Consider the following 12243-nt stretch of genomic DNA (forward strand, 5'->3'; position numbering starts at 1 on the left):
CGTATTTAACATTATTACTTTTGACCCGAATACGTCAATATAATAAAACTAAAACAATGTGTTAATATATACAAATTAATCACAAACTCGTAGGTGTGTCATAAAGTAATACTTGTTTATAGAGAGCACGGTCGCGGCCCTCGCCCGGCCAGTTCAAATACGCAACCATATCAAATACGCAAGCCATGCAACAATGCCTAACAATACCCGTTGCTTACGAGAGTACCGAGGTACTTTCCAAAAACATTTTCTTTGTGGGTAATACCGGATGCATTATGTGCTCTATCGTACGGCGAAAAGAGTGTACTGATGACCAGCGCATTAAAAAAAATAAAAATAAAAATAAAAATGCTTTATTCATCACGTAGGCGAACATGGTTGCACTTATGATAAGTCAAGGTACATGAGAACATTTAATTATTACTTAATTAGATTAGCTTATATAAATAAAGACAATCTATATTGAAAATAAAATAAATGAAAAATATACTTAGTAAACAAAGAAGCCAGCTCGGGCTGGCAGGGAAGAAGAAGAATTGGTATAAGTATCTCGCCGAGCCGCGATCCGAGGCCTGTCAAGTGGTCATTATATGTTCAATAAGAAAAGGTAGCGTAATCCCGGCGAACGTCGGGGAACGTAACGACTTTCGTCGACTTTCTCGTTTTTTTTGGGTATCAGACCCCGCATTTAACACCGGGGGCCCGCGAATGGGATACTGGAATCCCCCGGCTTAGCGACTGTAGGATTCTGGACGAAAGTTGGGAGGGGATAGCTGTGAGGGAAGTGAGGCGGAAGGATAAGGAAACCTCTTAGGATGGGAGGAGGGGAGATAGCTAGGAACTATTCGCGAACCCTTATAGGCCTCAATGTGAATTGGCAACCGACAAATATCCCTTCGTGCATGGGCATACATTCGGTGTGCACACGGAGCGCACAAAAATTGCTTCGTGGCGTCATCATATATTAGGTTGATTACAATGTACCTACATTTGATTATCGATGCATTGGATCCATCGAGCGAGTTTGCCGTGTCCAGATAAAATTGGGATAAAATAATCTGAGTTAGGTCTCTCGTATGGACAGTCTGACTAGGTAGTTATCCCCACATTATTTTTTGTCCCGACCAAAATTATGTCTTGTTTATTAGTATTGGGTGTTTTAGTAATACAGACTATAGAATATTATGTTTTTCTCGAACTACAATATGTCTATAATTTATAGTCTAGCCAGGGTACGCTGAAGAGAATTTTTATATACCTCTGTGTGTATCGATTAAATAAGAAAATTATGGAGTTATTTTCAATTAATTTACTATGTCACACGAACACTATTGTGGTAATATTATAGCGAGTCATTATTTTAATAGGGAACCCTAATTTCAAGTATCGTGCAAGCTATTAGATACTATTTTATTGGCAACCATATATATAATTTTATGTTTAAACAGCTCTACATAATATATAGAAGCAATGCGCAGTCACAGCTGTTGGTGAATCAAAGTGTGTTGATAGAGTCTACGAGTTTACATAGGTACGTATAAATATAGCAATAATTTTTTCTACTTTAGTTTCACTCATTTTGTTCATACATTCTACAATAAAAACGCTGAGATCAAAACATTTTTTTAATATATTTATATGAAATAATGCCTGTTCCGTGGTACTAAAATCTAATATATACAAAACAACCTAGACGTCTCAGTGCAACAGTTGTTTTTGTGATTAATTATAATTGTATTAGGCCATAATATCTCGTAACAATTATATGAGTGTTGTAGAGTTTATGTGTTTAAAAAACCATACAAAATATTTTTTAATATAAATTAAGGATTTTTAATTAGATATATTATACCATCAATGATTCTTCTAAGCTTGAAAACCCCAAATTTTACTGCCATTACTGGTCCTTTCTATTCTGGCTTTCCTTACATCATCAGAAACTGTCTTCAGGTCATACGCAGAAGTACAAACCACAGTAAAAACTTTACTTGTGTTGAAAATACCGGAGCCCATTTAACTTGATTGGTAAGCCTATGGACTGCCGACTGTCTCTGTGGCGTAGTTGTAAGTGTACACGGTACAAGTACGACTGCCGCGCTGAGGTCCTGGGTTCGAATCCCGGGTCGGGCCAAAATATTTGTGACTGGGTTTTTCCATCTTAATAATTACTCAGTCGCAGCTCGGAGTCAGGAAGTTGGCGGTGTGATACCCCCGTGCCTCGGAAAGCACGTAAAGCCGGCGGTCCTGCGCCTGATCTCTCTCTGGTCATGTCGGATTGCCGTCTCACCGAACTATGAGAGTGAAGGAACAGAGAGTGCACCCGTGTATTGCGCACACACTTGTGCACTATAGTATCTCCTGCGTACCTGGCTGATCTGCGCTGAAATTGGCCGCCGTGGCCGAAATTCGGCTAGGAGGGATTCATTCAATCCTATTGAAAAAGCGTGGTGAAATTTGTGGAATCTCCCGCCAAAGCTGACCAGATTCTTCGCAAAAATTGTGTAGGTCTTATGTCCTTGCCGTATCGTCAGTATGCCCTTTTTATGAGAGTACCAAGGTGCAAGGTACTAGCCATGCTCAAGATGTACCTGGTCATGTTTGTGCAAGGAGTTGGTGAAGGATTTGCTCCAACATAGCATGGGGATAATGAACGCGACAGTCGGATGCAGCCAGGTCTATTTACATGTCTCGTTTAGGTTTCGCTAAGAAGATTGTCTTATGTAATTATCTATAATCACAAGAACTTATTGTTTTCGTTTAATCAAATCTTGACTAGAATTTTAGTAGCATTATAGTTGCACTAGGTATAGCTTGCAGTAAATTATCCGTTTATGAAATACACAATGAACCGCAAATGTAGCTATCTTGTACGCGAAGCAACGTAAGTGTGAAGATCTGTATATAAAACGCTACTAGTTTTATTTGTATGTTTTTATACCTCCCTCCTACCCGGGTTATTGATTGTGTGGAGGTGTGATCAAAATAAATAATATTTATAAAATATTACTAACCTCTTCTGATAAATAACAATTGGTTTGCAATACATATGAGACATATTAATTCTGTTTATTATTTTTACTGATTCTGGATGCATCTTACAGAGCATTCAGCCAGTGTGGGAGAAGTAGACCCCGTTATGTATTGTGTTGGTCTCCATCGGTGTCTCTGTATTTATAGTACAGTTGGCGGTCTCAGACTTGAGTAAATAAACAGTTCTGGTAAGCCATGCTTTGGCAGAGCATCAACAATATCTGAAGGGGCTTGGTAGCTTTGTAGGGATTGTGAGAGAATTGGCTGGCGCCGGTGTGTAGGGCCAGGCTGCATTACCAAAATGTTGCGTAAGCTGTATATCCAACTGATGATGTAACGAATATTCGTAATCGCATATAATCAACGATTTTGATATTCGTATTTGTATTCGAAAAAAATTGCGATCATTATGGCGAATATATTCATGGAAAAAAAAATTGTGATTTATGAAACTAAAGTCCATTGAAATACTCTCTAACTGTCTGTACCTGCGGCGGCGTCGTGTGACGGGTCGGCCAATATGGTTGAGGAGGCCGATGGCTGGCACATGCGTCATACTCGTGAACGGGTGCTGCTTGTGTGGACTGTTCTGCCCATTTCGCTTACATTTCTAATTTCTAATTGCTAGAGGTGCTGGGAGGAAATAATTATAAGGATAATAGAGAAATTTCATGATTCCTGAGAGGGTTGTGCAGTCATATAAAAATTTAAATTAATTTATTCCTTATTTGACGAGCCTATAAATGAACTGCTCTAAACTTTTTTTTTTCTCTTCACACTTTATCATGTACTGTAGTCTTTACCCTAAACTGATTGAAAAGAGCAACTCCAGAGTTTCTTGCCCGTTCTTCTCTGGTGAAAACTGCTTTCCGAACTGGTAGTAGAGTTAATATTGACGGAATCTAAATAATGTATAACATTTTACAGATTCAAATAAATCATTTCATTTCATTTCATTTCATTGAATTGGTCTTCGTAGGTAGTAAAATACCAACAACTTGTAACAAGATAAAATTTAATCATTAGTTTGAATTTTTTTCATAAGTTAAAAATCATTATTATTTCTTCTTTGAATTAAAAAAGCACAGGAACATAAAACATTGACATAAAAACATATTCTTGTTACGCTAGATAATAAAAAAAAAATGTATTTATCTTCATGAATATAAAATATATATAAGTATTCGGTACATCACTAAAATGTATGTGATTAAGAATGAACAAAATTACTTTACCGAGCTAGTAAACTCACAATCCAATAATTTTAATATTCAAATTAATTATGTACTCGGTGTTTTAATTAATTGCATTTTTAATGACCATTTTGGGGAAATTTCTACATTCCAGATTATACAAAGAACGGTTTAATTTGGTCGGGGGCCATTATTTAGGTTTTTGGTCAATATCATCGTATGTAGATTTTATCAAGGTTCGTTTAGTGTCATAGAGAATAGATGTATAATTTACCAAAAAGGTTTTTACCATTAAGCTAACGTTGGTACCAAGCCATATTAAGTCCAGGTCAAGTGAAATGTACGTGAATTCGATCACGAAGGTGTATTTAGATATCTATTGCCATGGCCCAACTTGACGGGGTATCTGTTGTTTCATTCATATGAAATATCGTCACTTCGGAAGGCATTTGGATGATTTGATCTTTATGAGTGACGAATGATGATTTTTAGATGTAAGTAAATTTTTACACATACCTACCTAGATACCATGCAGTTAGCTCTGAAACATAACGAGGCAGAGTCCTCTTCATTATTACTAAATATTTTCCAAACTTTAAAATAAAACTATTTTGCGGATTCTATCGCGGTTTTTATGTTATAATTTTCTCATCCGCCCCGTGACCACGAAGGCTACAAAGTCTTCGAAACGTCGGGAGAAAATTATAATATAAAAGCCGCGATGAAATCCGCAAAATAGTTTTATTTTAATGTCTAACATGCGCGTAAACATAAGAAATAATTTTCTAAACTTTTAATTTTGTGGGTGTAAGAAATAAACTTAATAGAATACATTTCCAATGGAAAGACAATGATTTGTAATCGATCTTAGACACTAATATTTAAGAATTATAAAATAATGTCGTGACTTACTGGAAGATATCCTGAAAAAGGCAGATACTTTTCAGATCTTCCTAACGGGTCAATTACAGAAGTTTAAAAGTTTTGTCGGGGGTCATAATAGTACTAATGAACTCAAATTGCTGTTTGAGGTAAGAATTTAGATAATAATAGTGTAAGCAGATGAATATATAGAAAGCACCTTCAAAATGCAGAGCCGCTGAGATACGTGTTTTAACGCTTAAATTTGCGGTTGAATAGAAATTTAGTATCGCATACGTGCATCATCATATAACCGTAATATGTGAGTATATTTATCAATGCTCAATGATTTCAACGGTTTATTGTGTTATAGAATTTTGCTATACTACCGGTCTACTTTCTATAAACTGGTCATTCGTTAATGGAATTTAAAAATTCTTATCATTCCTAGGGTGACTGTTTAAATGTTTGTTTTTGGATACTGTTTTTTTTTGTACTAGTACTAGTAGTGTTCTAGCCTGGTCCAAAGTAAACGTACAGTTACTAGTGTGGATGCGTTGGATGAAGCGCGTACGTAGACGGATCAGAATAAAGCTTTTTCCGTATGTCGCGCTGGGTGCCATTAACAGTCACTTTGCTATGGGGAGCATGATTGTGTCTTCGATTTGGTATTTTGGGCCTGCAAATGCTCACGCGCTAGCCGCTTACTCCGAACAAGACGTAGACAACACAAGTACCATCAGCTCCAATGATTACTTTGGAATACCATTACGAAGATCAATTAGTATTGCTTGGTATTCGAAAATCCGAATATTGTCTTCGACGGCATGCTTTTTACCTCTAAATTAAAATTGAATTCCAAATACTATTCCCCAATATTAAGAACTCTAATTTTATAGGTCATTATCATCGTAAGTAATATGTAAATATACCATTACAGGCATAATTTAATAATGACAACACAAATGGAGACAGCGGAAACAGACGATTCTATAGATACTACTTTAACGAAGGCAACTCCATGGAAGCCTCGAATAAAATACCACTACGCATTTTTCCAATTATATTTCCACGTAGCGGCGATTTATGGTGTATACTTGGCTTTAACGTCAGCAAAATGGCAAACTAACTTATTTGGTAAGTTCACGATCAATGACTTCAATAAATAACTTGCGGTTTTGGTGAAATCCTCCGCCGCGGCATCAGGTCAGGTTAAGGTATCGCCATGCTTATCATACTTAATGTTATGTTTGCAGGATACGTAATGATTTGGATAAACAGTTTTGGGATATACGCAGGCGCTCACAGACTGTTTTCTCATAGGAGTTACAAGGCTACCAGGGCTTTGCAGATATTCCTAATGCTGTGCCACAGCACAGCTTACCAGAGGAACCTGTTCCTTTGGGTTTTAGAACATCGGCTACACCACAAATACAGCGATACAGATGGCGATCCTCACAATCCCTCGCGAGGGTTGTTCTTCTCTCATATAGGCTGGCTTTGTTGTAAGAAGCATCCTGAAGTCGTAAAGAGGACTAAGAATATTGATATGTCTGATATGTACAGTAACCCTGTTATTATGTTCCAGAAGAAGTAAGTTATTGTTACAAATATTATAATATAATTGAAATAAAACTATTTAACGGATTTTATTTCGGTTTTTGTACTATGAACTCATCCCCCTTCGTGACCGCGATAAATCCGCAAATAGTTTTATTTCAATGTCTTACATTCGCATAAACACAAGAAATAAATTGTAGTATAATCTGAGCGCCACAAGTTCTTTTTATGACTACGTTCTTACTAATACCACGTTTCTGTACAATAAATAAATGAATAATTTTATTACGCACTGATGTCTGTCGCTTCCACTTTCATACTGCTTTAATATTATTTAACGATTTTCTTATTTCTATCTATATGTAGACTGTATTCGTTTACTCCAGGATATAGTTTTTTCCCGATTGTACCACCTTAACATAGTCTTCTGACATCCTTTAGGTTTCACCGGGCTTTAGCGTGATGACTTTTGAGTAAAAATTATTGTAACCCCACTCCCCAGATTTATTAAACTAAATAAACAGCAATCTTATATTTCTAAAATTTTGTAAGAATAGCTTTATATTTTAATATGTTAATTTTCAGACATCAACAGTGGCTCCTCCCGACTCTTGCGTTCATTCTGCCGACGCTGATTCCAATGGTTTTTTGGGTCGAGTCTCTCACCAATTCCTGGCATATCAACGCGGCCAGATACATCATGAGCATGAATACAGTCTTCCTTATCAACAGTGTCTCCCACAAATGGGGATACAAACCTTACGATAAGAACATACGTCCGACAGAAAGTAAAATTATATCAATGATCACATTTGGTGAAGGTTTTCACAACTACCATCATATTTTTCCAAATGATTATCGTGATGCTGAATTTGGCAATAATTTACTAAACGTGACGACATATTTTATCGATTTCTGCGCATTTCTTGGACTGGCGTATGATCTGAAGATCGTTCCTACAGATTTGGTTAAAAGCAGAATGACGAGGACTGGCAATGGAAGTGAAATGGAGCTATTAGACAAAACTGTATACTAGATGGTACATTAGTCACATGAAATAGATAATATCTGGCGGTGTTCAGTGAAAGGATTGTGGTCAATGTGGGAAAAAAAATTATAAAACTTTAGACAATATGTGTTAATATATTGAACTGTTGTAGTTGGGTCTTCTTATCATCCCTATATTGTGTCACGAAACAATCTACATTACTAACATAAAAGAAATATAGGGAATCGAAAAACAATATACTATAATGATACATTTATAATAAGATTATAAAGAAGCAAACTTTATAATCTTATTATAAATGTAAGTTTGGATGTCGAAGTCATTTACAAAACTTCTTATTAGATTCAGAAATTTCTTGCACTAATGGAAAGCATAAAACTTAAATGTAATTTTACTAACATTTTTTACCTGGGACGGGCTATAATGCAGCCGGATTTTAATTATAAGACTCGATATATCGACTTTATTTTCGATAATCAAATGTCATGTCACACCTTAAGCCGACGCAATACAAGTTAAAATATCAACGAAGAGATATCCCGTCTATTTACTAATATAATAAATTAATGTTAAATAAAACACAAAAAGAAAGATGAAACAGTGATTTCGTATGGATAATAATTATTGCTCTAACCCTTGATAGTGGTAAAATGAATATAATTATAATCTAAAAAAAATCACACAACGTACTTTTTAGTAGTAGGTTTAATATTCAACCTTAAACGAGTTTATTTCTTTAATTAATGCACACCGTAATGAAAATTTAATGTGTGTGCCATTTTTCTGGTTAAATCGTCTCACATGTACTGTAGTCACCATATATATAAATTCAATAAATTGGAACAAAAATTGCTAGAAGATTCAAAAAGTACATAGAACTAGAGTTTTTTTTTATTATTAAATAATATAAATAATTGAGTCTGTGTTTTCCATCTAAAATATTACTAAGCCGCAGCTTGGAGTCAGGAAGTTGGCGATGTTACAGAACTGTACCTCGGAAACACGTAAACCCGACATGACCGGACTATGAGAGTTAAGGAACAGAGAGTGCACCTGTATATTGCACTCACACTTGTCCACTATATGTCCTACGTACCTGGCTGATCTCCGTTGAGATTAGCCGCCGTGCCTAAAATTCCTCTACGAATATTTTTTTTTATTATTAACACTTCGGATACAACTACCGCTTGCAGAAACAAACAGGTCGTCAGTCCTCACGGCATATCTCCTGTGTGTTACTTAAAGCAGTTTAAGTGTGTCTAACAATGCATGTATATGTATAGGGGTTGTTTTAATTCAGTACCCGCGAAGCACAGTAGGGTAAGTACGGAAAAATATTTTTTGTCTGCGTGGTTATGCTTGGTATTTCCGTATTGTTTTTTATACTATTTATTTGGAGGTTCTTTATAATGGTTAATAATTTTCAATATTAGTACAGAAAATTACAATTTAGTGTGTCACATTGTGCGCTACATAACCTGATTGTTCTCTCGTATTTTACATTCTGGTTGTGTAGTTATTATCGCTTTCTCTATTTGCATTTGTAGTGACCAGGATCCCAAAAAAAATATCATTACTTATCGTACTACAAAAAAACTCGAAGAACATTGTATTGACAAACACAATTTTATTTTGAATCAATGTGATATGCACTACTAACATTTCTAATTTAATATAGTTCAATACTTAACAGTGTTTCACTAACCTTGGTCTTAACTTTCTTTAAAAAAAACTAGAATAAAGTATATTTTTTTAAATCGTTGCTAGTAACTTGTCATTCCTCTTAGTTACTTCTACCTTATATTAATAGGGACAAAGACTAATTTAGACATTACGATAAAATATCTATCTAAATGTGTAATTACTGTAATGAAATCACGAATGTTCCAAGTTGGCCGCGCTATTAATAATGAATACGAGTTATTCACACGTAGCCAATTCAAGTATTGATTTTGATGACGTGTACCAAATAGATAAAAGCTTGTGATAACCCTGTATTGTCTGCCGTGCAACGTATCCTTGAATGACATCAAATAATTTATATGAACCTGTTAAATGTTATACATTATTTAGAGTCCGTCAATATTAACTCTACCAACAGTTCGGAAAGCTGTTGTAACCAAAGAAGACTGGATAAGAAACTCTGATGTTGTTCTTTCAAAATTAATTTAAGGTATAAGCTACAGTGCGTGGTACAGAGAAAATTATACAATTCGTTTTTCATTGGTGTTTAAAGCAGTTCATTCATATACTCGCGATATAGGTAATAAATAAATTTTAAATTTTCGAGTGCCCAACCCTCTCAGGTATTATTAAATAATTGAACCTAAAGTTCTGTAATATATACTTAGCTATAATAAGCGAAATAGGAAGAATAGTCCACATAATCAGCACCCGTTCACCAGTATGAGGCATGTGCAAGCCATCGGCTTCCTCAATTATGTAAGTTTATAAATTTCTTATTTTTTAATAGATATGGTAAAGTATAAGACGTAGCAAATGAAAGTGCGGTTAAACCTAGCAATAAGTACTACATGGACATCTGAAAATGTAAACAAAGTCTGAGATCTCAAGTTCAGGAGTTACGTCTTATGAACAAAGTTATTTCACAAAGTCTTTTTCGATAACTTAGTTTTACTGTAAAAGCAATGTGCTTATTAAAGCCATATCGGACAGAAATTAGCTCGATGAACTCTAAATGCACTGATTATTAAAAATCTATTCGTTATGAGTTTAAGACTATGATTTAATATTTTTAACAAAAAACGAAAATACTGAGAAATTGAAAAAAATATATATCCAAATTTTATTTATACTATAAGTAATTGTGCGTAACATGTAATACCGAGATAATTCCTGCATAAAACGGATTTAAAAGGTCGTTATTAAAATTAATAAAAACACAATAAAATGCGGACATGACGAAAATATTCGATATATAAATATCGAAACTCTTAGAAATTGTAACTTACCCTGTTTTGCTAGTAGAGGACTCAACCCCCGTCTCCCGTGTACATATACCGGCGCGTTCCCACCACCAGTCAGTCGATCGGGACGCGCTACCAAGAGCGGTCGCTCGCACCCTCACCACCTCTCGTATTATTTATATAAATACGATTCAGTGTTAAATAAGTGTAGTGTTATATATTCCTCAAAAAGGTGAGTGATACAACATCTCTAAATTTCAGGCCAGAAAATATCGTTGGAAATCGCAAACGAATTACGTTGCCATAGTTTGGTTGAAGATTTTTAGATTCTTTCGGGTTTGTAATAAGGGTTTCGTGAGAATGTAGGTCTACACAAAATATGGGTTTTAAATGGAAATATAATGCAACAAATTTACCGTTGCTAAGCATTTTGCGTATCTGGCGCGTTAATCTTACGCGCTTTTATGTAGATAGTAGAGTTGTAAACATATTTATTCTTTCAATTATATTGTTCAGTTTTCATATTTATGTATATTAAGAAAAATATATACTGTTTGTGATACATTTTGTGAAGAAGTAAGAATAAATTGATCAAAGTTCACCTTTTACGCATCCGTTTAATGTGATACATACGTTTCGGATACTTCAGACATGTTCTCGGAGCTTTTTTTAAATGATTTCAATGTAGCTTTATTCCTACGCCACATTATTGTAAATCATAGATTTATAATACATTTAAAAACAGGGTATCCATGACTTTAAAATGAATTTTTCTTTAATAACAATAGAGTATATTGAGTCGTAATCATTTCGTAAGAATTTATAATTAAAATAAGTAAAACAATCAATAATATGGTTTCATAAATATATCTGTATTTAAAAAGTTTCATTATTAATGGTTTTGATATAAAAGGGCCAATTATATATTTAAAACCAAGATTAGAAGTAAGAAAGTGCCTAGTTATATTCTCTAAAGATTGTAGATTCTTTATCATCGAAATTCATTATTATGACGAAATAAAAGTGAGGCTTTGTATTTTGTGCCGTTAAAACTTTAAATTTACAATTAGTTACATTTTATGAATAAAAGTACCAATTAAAAATACCCAAATTCTAAATGATACTATAAAAATCCTATATTAACTTCGCATGTTTTAAAACAAAAACAAAACGATATGGTTTGCGTTCAGAATAAAATTAATATAAAAGCACAATAACTGAACCAATTTTTTAAGTTAGCATTAATGAAATAGTTCAAGTTCAGTTCAAGTTTAAGCGTTATTCTAAATGAAAGTTTTGAAAGTAGGTACGCAATAAAAACCACAAAATAGGATTTATTTTCATTCAAATTATGCCGAAATCTATTACCTTAGGTCCTTTTTCGGTTGATTACACATACCCTCATTCAATTAAAAGTTTAAGGCAGGAATTGTTAGTAAAGATATTTTAATTAGCGAAGGACAATTACTGATTTACTGACAAAAGGAAAGTTTACGGCAAATTAAAGATACGGAATTGTTCAGTAGTTCGAACAAGCAATTTGTACTTTCACTGCGTTGGAGGGATGCGATTCTGAATCTCTGAGGCAATGATTATGTTTGTGTCTCTTGATTCGTAGAACTTATTATATACGAGTGAATATGGTTTGTCATTTGTAGTGAAG

The 12243-nt window shown here is 34.4% G+C and overlaps 1 protein-coding gene across 1 annotated transcript; it reads left to right on the top strand.

Moving 5' to 3' along the window:
- The first annotated feature begins 1466 nt into the window (after positions 1-1466).
- LOC115449839 (acyl-CoA Delta(11) desaturase) lies at positions 1467-11181 on the top strand. Its single transcript, XM_037443002.1, has 4 exons — positions 1467-1531; positions 6025-6221; positions 6341-6677; positions 7230-11181. Exons 2-4 carry the CDS (start codon positions 6038-6040, stop codon positions 7678-7680), a joined length of 972 nt encoding a protein of 323 aa, XP_037298899.1. The 5' UTR covers positions 1467-1531; positions 6025-6037; the 3' UTR covers positions 7681-11181.
- The last annotated feature ends 1062 nt before the right edge of the window (positions 11182-12243 follow it).

Source organism: Manduca sexta, chromosome 26 (assembly GCF_014839805.1).
Source record: "Manduca sexta isolate Smith_Timp_Sample1 chromosome 26, JHU_Msex_v1.0, whole genome shotgun sequence".
Lineage (NCBI taxonomy): Eukaryota > Metazoa > Arthropoda > Insecta > Lepidoptera > Sphingidae > Manduca > Manduca sexta.

Bases quoted from the DNA above. Each gene is read 5' to 3' on its own strand.
- LOC115449839 (XM_037443002.1), top strand. From the start codon at position 6,038: ATGACAACACAAATGGAGACAGCGGAAACAGACGATTCTATAGATACT. The intron at 6,222-6,340 runs GTAAGTTCACGA...TTATGTTTGCAG, and splicing joins ATGGCAAACTAACTTATTTG to GATACGTAATGATTTGGATA. The intron at 6,678-7,229 runs GTAAGTTATTGT...GTTAATTTTCAG, and splicing joins GTTATTATGTTCCAGAAGAA to ACATCAACAGTGGCTCCTCC.